Here is an 18,716-nt window from a genome sequence, read left to right as displayed (position 1 = left end):
ACACGGCATCGCCCTCGGATGACGGCCCGCCAGAACCAGGGGGCTTCCGGACAATTAAGCGCTCACTCGTCGTTCGATGTTGAAAAACAGATAGTGATGTCTATAAGCTAGAATGTAATCATAGGGTCTACAGTGTGGGCGTCATACCAAGGGGCTTGAGTCTCCCAACAAGCTATGGGGTCTTCCGCTTGCAGTCCAAGTCGGAGGCCCCGCAAAGCGTCCACCGTCGGAGTGTTCGCAACACTCACCTACACGGAGGAGGAACCTCATAAGATGCCTTATAGATTCCCTGAGCATCGTTCACAAACAGTCCCAGTCCCCTGGCCGCAAATCCTCTCCACAATGTGCAGGAATGTTTACTATTGTAACGGTTGTTGTCAGCTTGAATCCAGGCGTCGCGGGCTTGGATGACTGCCAATCCAGTAGTGGAACGTACGGTAAAGTAATAGAATCAGTAACGAGTTGTAGAAGAGTAGGAGGTTGGGTAACTCACAGGTAGGGTTACACGGTAGGAGTTGAAGGGAATCAATGAAGAGGCGCATGAAGACGGTGTTTCCACCTGGTCCATCAGGGTTGGTCAAGCTATCCAGTGAGTAGTTGAACTCCTCAACTAGGGTAGCATAGACGTCGTGTAACATGCTTCCCCAGACAAGGCCAATATCTATTGTGTAGGGGCAAAGGTTAGATTCCACACCCACGAGGAGCAGTGACAGGAAGTCGACATACTGTGAACGGAGCTAAGACCATTCAACATCCTATAGCTCATGACATTGCGCTTCCTGCCGGGTATATTAGTTTAGAAGGGCAGATATCTGAGAGAAATGCTTACTGGTCGGTAGTGTAGGGTATCCCGGATCGGACACCCCCAGGTCCAGCAACACCGGCGCCAATGACGAAGTCGCGAGTCTCGGAGGTCGTCTGAGAGAACCAGCTGTCAAGGCGGAATAACACAGTCAGCAAGCCGCACAATCTGCATAAACTAAAGAAAAAGAAACCCTCACTTGGCCATAGCATCAGACCAGCCCTCTCCCAACCCACTGCAAACACCTTACACTCCCACCACCAACCAACCGATTCGTAACACCATGCGCAAACTCATGGATGATCACATCATTATTCATCGCCGCCGGCCCCGTCAGCTCACACACCGGCGACTGGCCATCCGGCAGAACCCGTATCGACCCTCCACCCCGAAGCTCATCGCGCGCATGGACGACGACAACAACCGGATCCCCGCCCTCCCCGCCCTTGCCAAAGTTGCTCTCCTGGAAGTTCCTCGCCTCCTCGGTGAACCCGTACCTGTAGGTCACGTCGTGCAGGACGTTGAACGCGTGGAAGGCGTTGACGGTTGCCGCTTCGACGTTTGCGGGGTCGCTGATTGGCAGGTCGGGGTTGTAGGCTGTGAGGAATTTGAGGGGCCGGCCCTGGCCATTCACAACCCCGAAGGCGGTGGATCCTGCAACGACGTTGTTTCCCCTAGGAACACCCGAGATGGTTTGTTAGATGACGGGAGTGAGTTAGAAAGAGAGATGATAAATACATACGTTGTGGAATCAGAAAAGTCGACATCCGACCAGGAGTGCCATCCGAGGGGAGAAGCGTCGGTTTGGGGATCGACAAAGATCTCCGTTGATCCGTCGAATGCTGACTTGGTGATGGGCACAGCTCGGTACTACATACGAAAAGAAGCAAAACAGTGAGTGGACACAACCCTCGTTAAGATAAATAAGACCAAGCCATACCGTATCATGAGCGACGAAATCATTCATGCTGACCAGATCTCCCGAATGGGCGTCGACGAATACTTCGTACCAAGCTCCAGTGTCTTCATTTTGGAGCTGAAGAACGTGAGCGAGGACGACTGTCTTGTCGGGCCTGACGAAGTACTCCAGAGTGACATTGGAATTATTGTACTTGGCATCTAGAGTTTCTTCGATACCAGGGAGGATGTCCTTCCAAGCGACCGTCGGGTTGGGGTCAGGAACCTGGGCTGAAACGAAGAATGAGATTAAACGAACGTCACCGAGCTGTGAATTGAAGACGCACTGCTTGTGAAATCCACGAACGATGACCCAAACGAGGTGATCTTCCCTTCATTGAAAGCAAAGTTCGCCACCGCATTCGAGACGGGGATTCCATTCTGCCACCAAGCGCCCTGAGGTTAGCCAAACACGAATCCGATGCGCCCTTTGATACCAGCGACTTACATGCATCTGCGCAACCCACGCATACCCCTTATCACCCTGCGTATACCCCGACTTCCATTGGATCTCCGAAGCGTTGACCTTCATGTAGTCCGAAGCGAACAGAAGGACGGTGTCCTTCCACTCAGGAGCTGCAAACGCTGACACCCCCGAGTCAAATTGAGGGAGGGAGGCGCCGTCGGTGCCAAAAGTCTGTCATCCAATTTAGAGAGGTTAGCACTAGACCCTATCGACCTGGAAACCGATGGGTAGTACGGACCTTGAACTGACTGCTGGGAGTGTACGCCTCCACCCGTTTCCCGCGGGCAACATGGTGTGTATGATAATTAGAGTTCCTCTCGCCATTAAGTTGGAACTGCGGCAATGAAAGAGCGACTTGGGTCGAAAGCAATAGTGTGGTGAGGAGTGTAGAGAACTTGAGGTTAAGCATCATGTCGAATGATGTTTATATAGTAAAGAGAGTAAAGAGAAAGAACTAGCTGAGCTGGAAGTACGATGATGGTGCAAAAATGGTAGGAAGGAATTCAAGTCTGTTCGCGCACAGCGTGAACTCGAAAAACTCGAAAAAGAAAACGAAGGGGAAGGGGAATTAAGTGAGTGCGAAGTCCTTTTATTTTGTCGGTTTATGTGGAATTTTACTGATGGTTTGCGACCCGTACCTCACAATAGGCTCAGCGTGCACCAATTGTGGAATACACATTTTGGCCCAAGCATCGTCGTTGCAGCATAGGATCGATGGTCACCGGGTACGTTGCTACACTATAAACGGTCCAGTCTAAATAAGGGACAACATAATCAAAAGGAGACGTCATACCAAGGAATCTCGCTCGTCTGAGGACCGTCGTTAAAAACGTTAAACGTTAGAGGCCGCCGCTTGAAGAGCTCAAGGTCCGCGACTCGTCCGTCCCTAGAGACAGTGGTGCTGACCAAACTAGTCGTCTACAACTTGAGTTCCTTGTGGGAAGGCACATATTATCCCTGAATGCAAATGTCTGTCCTTCAAATCCAATGATTGGGCTGTAAGAAGAACATCAAAAGTCGCTCGTCCTGACCTAGTATCAACAAAAACCGTCACGGCCGGCACCGAGTTCCAACTTGAATCCATGGCGAAAGGGGATGGCTCCCTCCATTCCATGGGGTCAATCTCATGGAGAGCATCCCTGGATGGCCAAGCGTCACCTCCGTTTTCTCGCTGTCGTGGACGGAGTCGGACTCGGAGAGTCGGATGATGGAAGTTGAAAGCGTCACCCCCCTTGCGCGAAGGCGATACCTTGGGAAACAAACATGCGCAACTAGAAGCGCACTTGCCTTATGGGGCCGACTGCGGCCATCGCTACTCGCCAGGTTTCCTTCGAGACACCGACGCGACTATCCGACCCCAGCGGGTCTCAGTGACACTGCCTCAAGAAAGCGAGCGACTTCAACTCCGAAGTCTCTGAATCCATTCGGTCTTCGAGCCGGTCTCATAGGTGTTCAGCTTCGGTACTTTCCGCAAGCCAGATGGCGATTTGTGCATAAATAAATAGCGTTTTCTACGTTAACGTTAAGACATCCAAACCTATCCTTACACCCAAACCACGATGTCTTCTGCAGCTTACACCAAACTCTACAACAACGTCTGGGCGATTTCGCCCGAGCGTCAGCTGCACCAAACCACTTTCTTGGCGAACGCGATATATGGCTACCTCCACGACACCTTCAGTCGAGATGCCTCTCGGGTCGGCCAATCTGAATGTATTGAGTCGATCCAGGAGTGTATGGAGCGTACCATCGCCCGCCACCCCACCATATTGCCCTCAACATTTATCCGCGCACTCTACCTCTTCCTTCGCTACACCGGTGCGCGGGGTTTGAGGGCCAAGTCCACCGAAGAAGCGCTCGTCCTCTACTTGGCGTCCTTCTTCACGATCGCTTCGGCGCTCGATGAACGCTTCACGTCGAAGCAGTTCAAAATGTTGCATGCGGTTCGGACTCGGACTGTCATGAAGTATCGCGCCGGTTTGGCCGATGCGCTCGAGGAGGAGAAGGGTACGATCCTCAAGGATAGCCGCCGTGTGAATACCTTTTTGCACAGGTGTCTTTGTGGGCTCGTGCCCGAGTGCGAGCTCCGCTCTCATCATCCTGACGAGATGCACCTCCCCTCACCACACAGAGACCCTGTGGAGCATCGTTTGATGTCTGGTAAGTCTCAGACCTCTTCTCACATCTCCTGTCTCGGTTTCTCATACTACCCCTTTTCCCCCAGACTCAGACTCAGACAAATTTCGACGCTCATCCAAGTCGAGACCTGTGAAGGGGACCTCGACTCAGACGCCCTCGCCACTTTCCACGTCTTCAGGTGAGCCTTTTCACTTGTCCGAGTTCGTTTCGAACGTCTTCTGACTTTACCCCAGATTCTCTGAAGTCAGCGTCTAGTGATGGCTCTTCTCGGAGTCGCCATTACATTGGAAAGTGGTCCGAGAAGCTGAAGGCTGGAGCTCGTTATACTCGTCTCCACTTCCGCCCCGTTCCTCGCTCTCAGTTCTGAGTGCTTAGGATCGACGATATGGACAGCCCCGCTTTTTCTATCATCAGGTAAGCTTTCCTTTCTCACTCGTTCCCAGCGATGGTTGTCTAACCTCGATACTTTAGACGCATCGAAGGTCCTTTCTGCGAGTCTACCTCAGCGGAAACTTCATAGTCGTCTTGGAAAAGCGGGTGTATCACGCGCGTTCACTTCTCCTGCCCTCGTTTTGGCTTTGGCTTTTGCGAGTGGTGATAGAGGCAGGCACGCGGAGATATTTTTTCTTTTCTCTACCCCTTTCTTCTTCGTAGGTATACCCATGTAATTCCCTAGCTAGTGTTTTTCTCGTTCTTTTTTTCTCTCCCCAACACTTCCGCTCTCGACGCCCTTGAGCATCTACTGAGAATTAAGCGCCCAGTTCGTTAAGGCAGCTGAGCCCCCATTTCAAGCTTGGGCTCCGGCGATGGGCTGCTCTTGTCTGGTGTGTGATTTCGATGAGTCCCTCCGATGAGAGTACTTTGTACAAACGAGGATATGACATTGACCACATCTGTCAAGCTGTACATGCTCGATGGTAAAGTACTATGAGATGAGGCTACATAAGGAACTGTCCTAAGTGCAGAAAGTCGGAACCTCAAACGACTCCACGTATCCCTCCGTCTGAGCACCAGTGCCAAGACCCCTGCTAGCAAACGCCCGCCAAATGACGCAAGAGTGCATACCACCATACCGGTCAACGTCAGCCTGCAGCATGGCATCTCGGGCTTGAACGACTGTTAAGAGGCAAAGTCAGCCGACGATTCCCAATCAAACGATTCCAAATTGAAGGGGAGAGAACCAAAGGAGAAAATTGAAAACTTACAGGTAGGGTTGCAAGGCTGCAACTTCATAGCGTCGTGGAGGAGCTGCATGAAGACGACGTTGCCACTGAGCCTTGTGGCATCCTTGAAGTGGGTGAGAGAGTAGCCGCTCGCTTCGACGAGGGCAGCGTAGACGTTGTGGAGCATGTTGGCCCAGACTTCACCGACGGCTAGGGAGAGAAGTCAGTCGTGGGTCCTTAAGAAAGTCACGATTCACGACAAGGACTTACCGTGGACGTCGACGCTCACAGAAACATCCTTGTAGGTCAAAGGATTGGTCGATCTATCATTTAAGCACGCGTCAGATGGGGTCAAAAGGGAGATGACATGGGGAACGTACGGATTGGTAGAGTAAGGGAAGCGGCGAAGACCAGTCTCTGTGCCTGTGAGGAATTTACCAATGACAAAGTCTCTGGTCGTTACCGATTTTTGAGCGAACCAACTAGAACAGTCAAAGTAATTAGCATCCGGCGCAAACAAAAAGAACATAGAAACGTACTTGGCCATAGCATCGCTCCAGCCCTCACCGAGACCCGCAGCCTCGAAGGTCTGCAGACATCGCGCGGTACCACCGCCAGTCATCCTGTTCGTCAGGCCATGGGCGAACTCGTGGATGAGGACATCGTTTGCCATCGCGGAATCCTTCCTGGGCGCGCTGAGGTCGTCGGTAGTGAATATTCCCAAGGTGACTATGGGCGATATCCCATCGGGAGGGACGGCAATGAACGCCTGGTTACGCGCATTAACGGTGCCAACATTCGCAATGATGTTGTCTACAGCGTTCTTCTTAGTCGTAAAGTCCGCGTCCTTGCCAAAGTTGTTGCCCTGGAAGTTGAACGCGAGCTCGTTGAAGCCGTAGCGGTAGGTGACGTCGTGCAGTGCGTTGAAGGCGTGGAACACGTTCACGGTTGCTGCTCTGGGGTTTGTGCCCAAGTTTGGACCGGCCAGGACTTCGTAGTCGTCGAGGTAGCTTGAGTTTTGGTTCCCGCTGGCAACTGGGACACCGCGGAGCAAAGCGTGGACGTTGTTTCCGCTGAGGGTGGGAGGTAAGTTGGACTGACAGCGAAGTGGAGAGAGAACAGGCAACCGTACCGAGTATCGTGGAAGAAGGCAAACTCTCCATTGCTGTGCCAGCCTGCAGGTGAAACAGTCAAATCCTCGGTGTTACGGAGTGTTATAAGTTTATCCTCGACGGATTGCTCGTCGATGGGCACGACGTTGTACTAAAGGGTTCTGGTCAGTGTACGCCTTTAGATAGTGTGAATGACTCATACAGCAGAGTGGGAGACGAAATCGTTGACGGCGACAATCTCTCCGGTGATAGCGTCGATAAAGGCCTCGAGATAGGCGCCGGTCTCCTCGTTCCTGAAGTGCCCCACGCGGGTTAAGGCGATGGACCTGTCAGGCTTGATGTAGTATTCGAGAACTGCTTCTCCGATTTCGCCTTGTGCGTTTCGGAGGGTGTAGTTGGCGTTGAGAGCTTCCTCGACCGCTGGAAGGAATGTCCCGATCCGCTGGCCCTCTTTGGGGGTGGGTACTACGCCTATCAAGGAGGAGAGGTTAGACATTGTATGGACATGGAGAACGTGCAGACGGCTTACTGTTCGACAAGTCTACAAAGTTTGAGCCGAAGGAGACCACCTTGCCTCCGGTGAAGGCCAGGTTGGCGACAGCATTGGCGATGGGAATGCCGTTCTAGGGAGGGAGACGACCCGGGTTTATGAGAACAGACGCTCAGATACAAAGCCGGTTGAGACCTACGAGAGTTTGGCTGATCCATCCGTATCCCATATTTCCGTCAAGGAAGCCGGATGTCCATTTCATTCCAGCAGGGTCCATCCCGAAGTTGTTGGCCGCAAAGGAAAGAACTGTCTGTTCCCAGTTCTCGCCGAAAGCGCCTATTTCAGGACCTTCGGTGCCAAAGGTCTGCGAAGCAGAAGGTTAGGATAGATACAAGAGGGATGTGATGTGCTCAGGTACTGACTTGGTATTGGCTAGGTGGGCTGAAGGCCTGGATTCGCTGCTGGCGGCCAACGAGGCGGGTGTGGTGGGTCGCATGCTTGTTGTGAGCGGGCATCTTGGGGAGAGCATGGACGGCCTGGGTGGAGAGGAGGACTGTGGCGAGCAAGCTCGCGAAAGCCTTGCGTAGGACAACCATTATAAAATAGTGTTTAGAATTGAAAGGAATGTGTGTCGTGAATGTCGTGAATGTCGTGAAAGAAATGCGTCGTCAAGACGGATGTGCACTGCGTCAAGCAGGGAGATGAAAGAACGTGAAGGGTAGACGGATGGGGCTTTAGGACACTTAGGGTGAGGCCGCAATACGCATAAAGGTCACCTTAAATACATATGTTATCAGCACAATAGCTGGCAGACGCACAACGGGCGCCAATTGTGAGAGACGCTTAGATCCGTGTATCTCCGTCGCCCTCCATTACCTTCTTTTGCCAAGAACAGTTAGACTGGCTATGTGGGCACGGCGGTGAGACATTGGTTAATACTAGCTATTATTGTTTCGCTCCAAGTTAGTTATTCAGCGACCTAGCGACAAAGATTCAAATACGCACTGACAACCGATTGCGCACACAGGAGCCAGAAAGACCATCCTCGATTACCGATTCTGAGGTTTGTAGAACCATGGTAACAGAAAGTTATCACAGAAGGGACCTCTAAGAAACGATAAACTGCTGGACCAATACAGAGAATCAAGCACGATTTCAGGGTCTTTGCGAAATGTGCGTCGTGGTATGTAGCAGTTCGAGCTCGCGACTTGGCTGCCACATTGGCGTTGAAGATATTTCAGGCCCCGACGATCTCCGCTTGTATCCATTTTAGGTGCGAGGCGCGTTGGAATCGAACGCGTCCATTAACCGCGACGACGACGCCAGCAGCCCCAGAACGACGGCGACGAATGCAGTGAAACCTGGCTGTAGTGGATGTATCAAAATACCGTTCTAGAAACAAGATTATGCCGATTTAGACGAGGTTCGTTGGCAACAAAGTTCCCGGAATATGGCTCTGAATGTTGCCCAGTTTGAACAGATCGAAAACTATACCAAACGCGTTGAAACTGGGCTCAGAATGGACGAAGACGACTGGCAGGGAAATCCCAGTATGTTCGACCCACGATATTATCGGCGGCCGATACAGGTTCTAATTTGAATCCGCAGACCAGGTCCAAATACAGGACCTCAACCAGAAGCTCGCGGTGAAGGAGATCGAGCTCAAGGAGATGGAAGAGAGTATTCGGCACCTCCAGATGCGCAAGGAGAAGATTATGCAGGAGGCTGAGGAACTTAGACGATCGCTGCGTGTTCTCAGGGCGCCCATAACGAACAAAGGCAAAAGCAAGGCGCAACAGACCATTAATTACGCTGAAGACGAGTTCGACTGGTCTAATGCGCTACAGTCTCGAATGAAGAAGATGTTCAATATTGATAACTTTCGCCATTGTCAAAGAGGGTGAGTTATCTCACTTCTGTAACTTTTTCATTCTCTGAATGATGTCCAGGGTTTGCAATGCGAACATGGACAGAAGAGATATCGTCTGCGTTATGCCGACAGGTGAATAGGAACTTGACGGGTGTATTACTGGCTAACGTCCGCTTATATAGGTGGAGGAAAGTCTCTGACATACCAACTACCCGCTCTCCTCACCACGGGGTGTACAATCGTCATATCCCCCTTGTTGGCTCTGATCACCGACCAGGTTCTTCATTTGCAAGAGCTGGGAAGTACGGCTGCGCACCTTATCGATGAACGCTCTGTTGACCATTCTCTTAGTTGCCGCTGCCATGCTGACAGGTGAAACTCCGAGTGCAGAGAAGAAAGACGTGGTGCAACGGCTGAGGAACCTTGCAAACCCTCAGAATAAAGGAGAAGATCTCAAATTCGTCTACGTCACTGTAGGTATCGTCCTGGCTAACCCGGGCGGGGTTCTGACGCGAGTCGTAGCCCGAGAAACTGGTGAAAGACAACTCCTTCAAGGGCCTTCTAACGAAACTTGCTGCGGCGGGAAGACTGGGTGCGTCTTCCACCGTCATTCAGTTGACGATATTGACGGTGATTTTGACAGCGAGATTCGTGATCGATGAGGCTCATTGTGTCAGTCAGCTGGGACACGACTTTCGGTGAGTATGGCCCTCTTAGTTTGGGCATTCTATTCACCTCAATTATAGCCCCGACTACAAGGAACTCCATATTCTGCGGAAACTGTATCCACATGTCCCGATCATGGCGCTCTCTGCAACATGTCCGCCATTGGTGTTACAGGACCTCCTCAAGATTCTCTGTCTGAAGCCCATCACCCACGGGAATGGTAGTGGCTTCTCGAGTTCTCATACGTTGTGAAATTTATCCGATCCTTTACCAGATGCGAATATGGACGGGACCGTCTACTTTTCCTCACCGCTATACCGCAAAAATTTACATTACAAGGTTGTGCCAAAACCCGCCACTTCAGCCGCCACATATCAAGCTATCGTGGACTACATCCTCGCTGAACACCCCAATGAAACTGGCATCATTTATTGCTTTTCTCAGAAGGTTGGTTCACCTCCCCTCACCTCTCGATCGTAGCTGGAATACACGTCATTCAAGGACACCGAGAATTGCGCAGAGAAGGTCCAAGAGCTCAGCAACGGCAGAATCCGCACTGGGTACTATCACGCCAGACTTGACGCCCCAGCAAAGATCAAGCTACACAGCGACTGGAGAGTGGGTCATGTCAAGGTCGTCTGTGCAACCATTGGTTCGAGATCCTTCTTTTTCTGTCACCCGAGGTGGCATTGAGCTGACACGCGTTTCCTTACCCCAGCGTTTGGTCTCGGAATCGACAAGGGAGACGTTCGTTTTGTCATTCATCATTCTGTATGTCCGGCTCCGCTTCGTTCACTTCCAGACTGTTCTAATGGTGATCTCATAGATTCCAGTTAGTCGAAAGTGCGCTTCGACCTTCGGAATGAGCCCTTATCGGTCTTCTTTTCATAGAAATCAGTCGACGGCTACTACCAGGAGTCCGGACGAGCCGGTCGAGATGGGAAGGACTCGGACTGCGTGTTGTATTACCGCCCTCAGGATAGCGTGGCCGTGGGCTCTCTGGTAGGCAGTGCCGCCAACGGGATCCAGAAACGTGTGTTGTCCTTTTCTCTCTCGAGGAGAGTCTTTTTTTACCAATGGTCTCTCCCTTTCCCTGGCAGTACACGAAATAATCGACTTTGTCGACAACCTGGTCGAATGCCGCAAGATCCAATTCGCAAAGTGAGCTTCTTCTCGTGCTCGAAACTGCTTCACACCTTCCTCTTTTCATTTGATCCGACTGATTGGTGTCAAACCGCATGGCTAACAACACCCACCACCTCCTCCTCCCCCTTGACCTGCTGCAGCTATTTCCGTCATTCCGTGCAAATGTCCATCAGCTCGTGGTCGACAGCGGAGAAGGACGCGCTGGACCGGTGCGGGCATTGCGACAACTGCCTGCGCGATCCAGCCTCGATCGAGAAGCGGGACGTGACGCTGGTGAGCTGGCAGATACTCAAGATTGTGCAGGAGATGAAGAAGCTGGGGAAGAAGATGACGTTGAGCCAGTTGGCGACGCTTGCGAGAGGTAAAGGGAAGAGTCAGGTGGAGGTGAATACGGGGAGGGGGAGGAGGAAGACGAAGGAGGTTATGGATGTTGATTTGGATAGCGTGTGTGGCGGCCCGGCTCAGGATATATCTGCGAATGTGCGTGTTCTCATAGATGACCCTCAATATTGATACTGATGATTGACCCGTTGGTTTTATAGGACATTGAACGGGTCATCGTCCGGCTCTTGCTCGATGGGTATCTCGAAGAGGAATTCAAGGCCACGAGTTACTCCATCAACGTGTACCTCACTCTCGGCCAGCTCAAGGGAGCTCTGGTCCATACAAGACGCGAAGACATCGAACGGGGCGCGAGTAGGACGAAAATCGAGATGACATTTGTGAAACCGGAAACGAAGACACGCAAGTCGAAGACGAAGGCTACTAGTAATACCACCGGCGAAACGGATGGAAACGCGAAGAAAGGGTCGACTTTGAAAACGAAAACAACAGCCCAAGGTTCAAATACGAATGGAGGGGGAAAGCTAAGACAGACCCAGTTGCAGATGCGAGTGGAAGAAGAAAGCGAACAGGAGGAGTATATTGATATTTATGAAGGTCTGGATGAGGATGAGGAGAGTGATGAAGCGTATGGGGAAGACGAGGAAGAGCCTGCGCCGCCCACGCGAGCTGCCCAATCACGGAAGCGATCGCATGGGCGAGGTGCTGTGGAGCCGGAGGTGATAGAGGTGTTGGATTCGGATGAGATCGTCAGTCCGAGCGAGAGCGAGGAGGATGACGAGTGGCTGTTTAATCAACGAGGCAAGCCGAAACCGCCACCGAAGAAGATTCGCAAAGTCGAGAGCGGATCGAGTGGAATGCAAAATGGGAGGTCGAAAGTGGGAAGTGGAGGTCGTGGTGGAAGACGGACGATTCTGAGCGATGTAGACGAGGACGAAATCATGGTGCTATCTTCAGACTAGCTGTATTCTTGTCGATTATCGTTGTTGCTTTTGCTTATACCACTGAATGGATGGAACTGAAACACCATAAATTAGCTGTGACGCTTAATAGGTTATTGGTGCCTTGTAAATGCGCGATCGTGATGTGAAGAGTCGGCGATAAGTTACATGGATCGTAAATGTGTCGTCATGGGGTCGTTCGTGGATGCAAGTGCCAAATGTGATGCTGGAGAGTAAGTATGGTAGTTGCATAGCCGAAAACCGATGCATAATGGTATGTGGGTGCGTGCGTAGATGATAAGGGGTATAAAATGCTGGCATGTCGATGGATGAAGAAAGGATAAAGATAAGTTGATAATGACGATGATGGATGCGGATATGGATGCTTCAGAGTCCCGGGCTGCAGTCATAGATAATGAATGGGTTTCGTTCAATGTTGCTTCAGGGCGGATCGGCGAGGGAGCTTGGGTACACGTCGGTGCTCGATGTCGATGATGACGCCGTCCTCGTTCATCCAGCCCTCTCCTGGTTCGGGGTAGTCCTCCAAATCGGGTGGGTATTGCTGGTCCGGAGGGGCAGCTTTGAACACACCGTCGTTCGTCCAGAGCTGGTCTCTAATCAAAGAACCACGATATCAGTAACCACATCATAAAGTACAGCAGATTGAATGCGAACTTACCCTCGACGGTTATACCACCCCTTCCTCTTCTGAGGCTGCAATGACGGAGACGGACAGATCAGGTTCTCGTTCCACCGCACATTCCTCGACGCGACGTGCGCGTGACCGCTCCTCGTCGAAGCCGACGTCGAAATCCGCTGGGGGAGGTTCTGGTCTCCATCAGAGTAGCGGCGTTGGGGTTCAGGGTGGCGGTGATAGGAGGATGAGGAGGTGTAGTGCCCACTTCGGCTATCCCGAGTATCCCTGTCCCTTTCCCGATCCCTGTCCCGATCCCTCTCGCGATCCCGGTCTCTTTCTCTCTCCCTGGAATCCCGCCCATCCCTATCCCTGGAATCCCTGATTTCACGATCTCGAGAATCCCGAGGCTCGTACATGGACTTGTCGGCATCCGAAAGACGTCGCTGAGGCTCAGGCTGGCGCAACGAAGCAGCAGTCGAAGAAGCGAAAGGCGTGTGCGAACGAGGGGGGACGGAACCTGCGGTCTGAGAGGGCATGGCCATGGGTGGGTACCTCGACTCGGTTCCTGTAGTCGCGGCAGTGATGATCGAAACAGCCTCTGACGCAGTTGCGAAAGAGGGTCGACGATCGCGGCGTCTGGAGGAGTCGCGGTCACGGTCGTCTTCGATGGGCGAGGTGACCTTGGTGCCGGTTGTTGCGGCGGCTGTGCTGACGGTCGGTGCGAAATCCGGGTGGCGGGGTCGGCGGTCGAGGGGTGAGGTGGGGTCGTCTCGGATGCTCATGCTGGACATGGGGAGCGTGTTCGGATCTACTGAGGATGAGCTGGGGAAGGGTGCAGGTCCTGATGAAGGGACGGGGATGTAGTCGACTGGGCGGCTAGCGCCGTGTGACATGGACGAGGTTCGTGAGCGCATTTTCTCGGGTGGAGAGTAGCTCCTAACTCTACTGTCCCTATCCCTATCCCGCTCTCTGCCCCTGTCTCTTTCACGCTCGCGCTCCCGATCCCTGTCATCCCTCCTGTACTTGTCGGTAGGCGGACTTGCGCTCCTTGCGAATGGAATACCAGCTGGCTGAGACCCAGACGACGAATACCTCCTCTTCCCATCAGAACCTGAAGGCAAGGAGCCAAGTGCAGGACCAGCTGCATAGCTCACGCTCGCCTTCCTCTCCCTCATTGGAACGCCAGCCTGAGGGGGTGTGGTCGAGAGGTCGGGGCGAGAGCCGACCGTAGATGAACGGCGTTCTCGGGTGTAGGGCTCTTGGGAGTAGGATACCGAAGCATCGACATAAGGCGCTCCTCCGACGGGACCAGCCATCTGCTTCGGAGAGGTGCGGTTATAGATAGACTCAGGGCTTCCGTGGACGTAGGTCGCCTCTGGGTACACCGAGGATTGTGGTGGAATAGGAATAGGAATAGAAGAGGTCGGGGTGTGGGCGTATTGTGGCTGCATATGTTGCTGGGGAGGCGATTGTTTGAGCGTTCGGTCGGATAGAGGTGGGCTGGGCGTGTAGTGAGAACCAGTTGAGACCGAGTTATGCTGGGCGTTGATAATAGCGATGCGTTCCCGTTCGTCGATGCTTGATTCTGAGGGTGTCCTATTATACCGGATAGCGCAAGGGCGACGTCAGTGATGAATGGGAGGAAATCAAATGTGAAACATACCTCCTAGGGACCCATGGGCTATATTCTGCCATGGGAACCATCGCCGGCTGCGTGGGTGGAGGGGGAGCAAGGCCTGACCTGCTCGTCGAGCGCTCCATTGGGACCATGCCCGGTGCTACACCTCCGACCATCGAATTCCTCCTCATCATTCCCGGAGCGGGAGTAGTGGTCCTTCCGCTTCCAGCATACCCATGCGGGGCACCATGCGTGCTATGGCTCGAATGCAGACCGCCAGCGGACGACGGAGGCTCACAGTCCAAAGGAGATGCCAGAGGCGTATCACCTCGAACAGTAACCATGCTGTCCGTGGGGGAATACGTCACCAGACTCGAGCTTGTATCAGTGATGCTATCGGCGTCGGAGAGTGAGAAGAGGTCGGATTTGGAGGTATGAGATTGCTCGTAGATGAAGGTGTTTTGGCCGCTGGCACTGGGATAGATATTAAAGTTTGACGGGTGGCCGGAGGTGGGATGGTGGGCGTGAGGAGCGGGTGTGGGACGTTGCGAGGGGAGAGGTGGTGTCGTCCTTTGTCCCAGGTTGGTGTTGACGCTCAGATGGGGTGGGCTGGGGTGTCGGCCTGGAACAGGAACTCCCGCGACTGAAGTTGTCGGTACAGCGACTGGATGACCGTGCGGTAGGGGGTGGCCGAGGGGAACTCCGACAGGGACGGCCATGTTTACTGGATATCGGTCGTCGTATCGCGGTTGGTGGAAGACTGGGGCTCCGGGAGGAGGCATTCCGTAGCCTGGCGCGCCCCCGACGAACGCGCCAGGCTTGCCTTGAAAGACATGAACCGAAAATCGGGCATGAGCTGGATGAGAAGGGATATAGGCCTGCTTTCGAGTGAAAAAGAGCGGACATAAGCAACTCGTTTGAATTTGAACACCGTGTAACAATCACTCACCTTTGGGCCAGGGTTTTGTCCATACTTGGGACCAGCCGATGATGTTGGATGGACTGTGGAGAACATTGTTCTGCTTTCAGTGTACGGCGTGGCCTATACAGTGAGGATGGGCGATATGGGGTTGGCAGGGTCCAGCACGACAACACGAGAGGGTGGGGAGGTCCGCAGTTTGCAGCACGGCTGAAGCGGGCTATAGGGACCTAATATACCAGCGAATGGGCCTGTATCAAAGGCGCAAACAACCGAAACTCTTGACGAGGAAGAGGAGAACCGTCCTTGTAGCGACTAAGTGCACTAACGGAACATCGACTGAGGATGGATGGGAGAGGTCAGTGACAGAATCTCGGAGCCATATATACATTTTCGGGAGTTTACGCACACTGCGTGTTGTATAGCTTTGTTTTGGTCCATCGATGATCCACGATCCTTTTCTTGGTGCTTGAGGCCAGGAGGAATCCATGAGGCTTGTTGCGGGCTGAGGTATTCCGAGCGATGGTGGGGTGTGGCACTAGTGCAATCGAATCAACATTCCGAAGGTGACTGAGATTTCGATCTTGGGCGGTAAGGTTTCGATCTGTTCTATGGTGTTCAGGGTCCAGATTGCCTTGCGGTGACGGTGCAGCGTGAGGACCAGGGAGGGAACTGTGGCGGTATATAGCTTTTTGCTTGGGTTGGGGAGCGTCAAAAAGTGGGTCAGCAGGTTCGATCAAGGGTAAAGCGGGGATTTATGAGGGCTTGTCACGCTCCTGGATTTCATTAGGGCTCTGGGATCCCGAATGGAAGGAGCCGAGGCTGGAAATGGCGACAATGTTGCGCATGCCCCTTGTATGGATATTGCGGCGGTGGCGTATTTCTGGAGATACTTTAGAAAGACATATTGCGACGATGCGCGGACGTAGTTCCGCCCCTCTATGAGGTATGGGGACCCTATAGACCTATGTGGTTGATTCCGGGTCGCATCCCAGGCGGTGGGCTGGGCCATCAGTCAGCCCAAGGGTTCTGTCTTTCTTTCATTGACATTAGGAATAGGGTGTATTCCTTCCGACTTCCGAGAGATAAGAAACCGAATCAACGGTTGGTATGGGTTAGGCGACAAGCACGCTGCCCGGGATTTATATTATGTCTATCTTGTGCTGTCATTAGTCTTGTTCTAGTGATAGATATAGGCGAACCACTTACCAGACTATATGGCTTCGATGTGACATTCGAGGCAGTTTCGCTCGACGTTGTGGTTGGGCGGCAACCTCGTGTCAGCCGCATTCAGTCGCCAAGTGGAATCTGCCTGCCCTTAAGTCGGTCACGTGGATGAGCCCCTCCCGACTCGGGCACTCCTATATTCGCCTTTCCTTGGGGTTGAGTACGCTACTACAGGCAAGGGTAGGAAAACCTATAGACACAGGTACCTACATACACGCTTATACTGTAGATCTGTCAGGGTATACCGTTTCGACACAGTACTTACTAATGAAACGATTTCTCAACCTCAACCTCAACCTCAACCTCAAGGGTAGGAAACGGAGGTGGTACAGAGTGTATGAGACAGCCACTATATATACGTGTCTATGGAGGTTTATACGGAAGACCAGTCAGCCTTACGGGTTGGTAAGTTGGGGTCCCTTTTCGTGGCCAAACTCCACGCCGTGTCGATCATGCGCAGAGTCTCCAAAGCTGGACAGGTCAGCGCCTTTAAATGCGAGTGGTTGCGACAGACCCTTGGGGTCCAAGGAGGTCGTGTTTTCCCCATCTCTGTGCGTGATTGATCTGCCCGTGTTGACCCTAAATATGATCATTTGGGGAGACAATGCCTGGATGGAGTATGTCAGTCAACTGTACCTAGGTCAAGGGGTAATATTACTCACAGCAAAGGCCGTGTAGACCGCACTCATAATTGCGGATGCGGTGTTGTATGCGAGGTTTGGGACACCGGAGGGGGACCGAGTCGCAATGGTGATGATGACCAGCACGGCGTAGATAAACCCGAAAATGGTCAATGGAAGCGCGGATTCGATCAGAATCCGAGATACGTTGGTGTACACGGACATCTTGCGACCTGGGAGTGTGTTGGTAAAGTTTTTCTGGGCGTTGAGGAGTCTATAGACGATGAGCGATGTTGCGGAGATATTCAGCAGGAGGGTGACGAGGATGTAGACGATGTGGATCTTTAGGGACATTGCTCGCTGGTTCTCGGAGCGTTGGGCGATGCCGCTGGCATGACGGACGACTTCCGTGATTGTAATGGCTGGGAGAGAAGTAAGTAAGAGTCAGCTTTAAAAAATACGTGCTACATAAAGGGACCATACCTATGAAACTTATATAGCCCACAAAGAGGGGAATCGTGACCCTTTTAAGACCATTCCATATCACATAGCATCTATATACCTATCCCACATAGTCCTTTGTCAACTGGACGTCCGAATATGAAGATCGTGAAGCACTGAATAGTTGCTCACCAGAAGCCCGTCTCCCAGTGTTACGCCAACATACGCCAGGGCCAGAGAAAGGCGAAGCTCCCAGCTTTTTTGGGCAATGCCATTTTGTTCCAGGTAGTCGGCTCCAGGTACAGAATAGTAAACGGTGCGGAAATGCTCGGATAGGTTGAGACCAGTCCCCATCATGCTCAGCGCCGTGATGCAGAGGCTGAAGATGATGTAGCGGAGTCGACCCTTGCGGCGTGCGTAGGGGGTCTCCAGGAAGCAGGATAGGCCGTATATGAGCATGACTAGTTGAACTCCTGCAGAAATGCTTAAATTCAAAGGGAAGGAAGAGGGAGCATAGACGGACGTGGCGTACCGACAGAGAGGATATTGATAGCATCGGCGGCGTAGAGCCCTGCAGCGTTGTGGATGGCCCACTGGTCGAGGTCAACTTCCCTGCGGTGAAGCATGGTGATGAGTCCAGTTCACTAGTTTAGCCTCCCCAATCTTGTACTACCCGGTATTTATATCAGTTCTCCCCAAACCTCTTATTCTTATTCTTGGGACTTTGGAAGAGTGGCCCGAGTCGCTGGGCCACTCTTACAGCGTTATCTTTCTACACCCCTCAAAAGTACGAAAGGGCGCTGATTGCAATGAGTTTCAGTGATGAATCAGAAGGTCGTTTTTAGCGTTTCCAAAGATAATCCGTGAGCTTCAAGTATTCCAGGGCCTCGTGAAACGGTTATCATTGCACTGACTTCTGCCTCTTTGTCCAGGTTGAGTAGGGGAAACGGAGAATACTAAACCGCAAATGGATATGGTTACGTTTGATGGTTGAGTGAAAACACCGAGGTGAAACTGATTGCCTGAGGTGGAGTTATAGAGGATCTTTCAAGCCAGGGGAATATTGGTCTGCGGTGGTGTTCTCATTCTCAGTCAAAAAAGGATGTATGGGAGACCTCTTAGTGCTTGTAGGATTTTGGCCTTAATGAAACGAGTTACGT

General features: G+C 52.4%; 6 protein-coding genes across 6 annotated transcripts; 2 read left to right on the top strand and 4 right to left on the bottom strand.

Moving 5' to 3' along the window:
- Positions 1 to 54: 54 nt before the first annotated feature.
- On the bottom strand, positions 55 to 2,637 carry CC1G_09214 (hypothetical protein; the record flags this gene model as incomplete). Its single annotated transcript, XM_001838785.2, has 11 exons — positions 55 to 100; positions 249 to 411; positions 494 to 661; positions 727 to 779; positions 830 to 931; positions 1,039 to 1,476; positions 1,545 to 1,672; positions 1,743 to 1,990; positions 2,047 to 2,155; positions 2,208 to 2,396; positions 2,464 to 2,637. 11 exons carry the CDS (start codon positions 2,635 to 2,637, stop codon positions 55 to 57), a joined length of 1,818 nt encoding a protein of 605 aa, XP_001838837.2.
- A 1,147-nt stretch (positions 2,638 to 3,784) lies between these two features.
- On the top strand, positions 3,785 to 4,731 carry CC1G_09216 (hypothetical protein; the record flags this gene model as incomplete). Its single annotated transcript, XM_001838787.2, has 3 exons — positions 3,785 to 4,385; positions 4,450 to 4,542; positions 4,598 to 4,731. The coding sequence occupies 3 exons, from the start codon at positions 3,785 to 3,787 to the stop codon at positions 4,729 to 4,731; spliced, it is 828 nt and encodes a 275-aa protein (XP_001838839.2).
- A 588-nt stretch (positions 4,732 to 5,319) lies between these two features.
- On the bottom strand, positions 5,320 to 7,839 carry CC1G_09217 (extracellular elastinolytic metalloproteinase; the record flags this gene model as incomplete). Its single annotated transcript, XM_001838788.2, has 9 exons — positions 7,552 to 7,839; positions 7,329 to 7,493; positions 7,169 to 7,262; positions 6,842 to 7,110; positions 6,660 to 6,790; positions 5,908 to 6,600; positions 5,798 to 5,850; positions 5,570 to 5,737; positions 5,320 to 5,480 (listed from the first exon to the last, which is right to left on the bottom strand). The coding sequence occupies exons 1-9, from the start codon at positions 7,723 to 7,725 to the stop codon at positions 5,320 to 5,322; spliced, it is 1,908 nt and encodes a 635-aa protein (XP_001838840.2). The 5' UTR covers positions 7,726 to 7,839.
- A 461-nt stretch (positions 7,840 to 8,300) lies between these two features.
- On the top strand, positions 8,301 to 12,115 carry CC1G_15741 (ATP-dependent DNA helicase; the record flags this gene model as incomplete). The annotated part of the gene is made up of 16 exons (XM_002910266.1): positions 8,301 to 8,312; positions 8,610 to 8,679; positions 8,738 to 9,029; positions 9,079 to 9,131; positions 9,182 to 9,301; positions 9,351 to 9,472; positions 9,522 to 9,591; positions 9,643 to 9,697; positions 9,746 to 9,819; positions 9,940 to 10,112; positions 10,146 to 10,317; positions 10,384 to 10,412; positions 10,557 to 10,698; positions 10,766 to 10,826; positions 10,952 to 11,291; positions 11,354 to 12,115. The coding sequence occupies 16 exons, from the start codon at positions 8,301 to 8,303 to the stop codon at positions 12,113 to 12,115; spliced, it is 2,547 nt and encodes an 848-aa protein (XP_002910312.1).
- A 409-nt stretch (positions 12,116 to 12,524) lies between these two features.
- CC1G_09220 (hypothetical protein) lies at positions 12,525 to 15,364 on the bottom strand (the record flags this gene model as incomplete). The annotated part of the gene is made up of 4 exons (XM_001838791.2): positions 12,525 to 12,708; positions 12,774 to 14,327; positions 14,395 to 15,227; positions 15,299 to 15,364. The coding sequence occupies 4 exons, from the start codon at positions 15,362 to 15,364 to the stop codon at positions 12,525 to 12,527; spliced, it is 2,637 nt and encodes an 878-aa protein (XP_001838843.2).
- A 1,526-nt stretch (positions 15,365 to 16,890) lies between these two features.
- Positions 16,891 to 18,182, bottom strand: CC1G_09221 (hypothetical protein; the record flags this gene model as incomplete). The annotated part of the gene is made up of 5 exons (XM_001838792.1): positions 16,891 to 17,103; positions 17,158 to 17,537; positions 17,599 to 17,677; positions 17,749 to 18,029; positions 18,089 to 18,182. 5 exons carry the CDS (start codon positions 18,180 to 18,182, stop codon positions 16,891 to 16,893), a joined length of 1,047 nt encoding a protein of 348 aa, XP_001838844.1.
- Between the last annotated feature and the right edge of the window lie 534 nt (positions 18,183 to 18,716).

This window comes from Coprinopsis cinerea, assembly GCF_000182895.1.
Source record: "Coprinopsis cinerea okayama7#130 chromosome 11 map unlocalized cont3.11, whole genome shotgun sequence".
Taxonomy (NCBI): domain Eukaryota; kingdom Fungi; phylum Basidiomycota; class Agaricomycetes; order Agaricales; family Psathyrellaceae; genus Coprinopsis; species Coprinopsis cinerea.
This window is presented reverse-complemented; position numbering and strand designations above follow the sequence as displayed.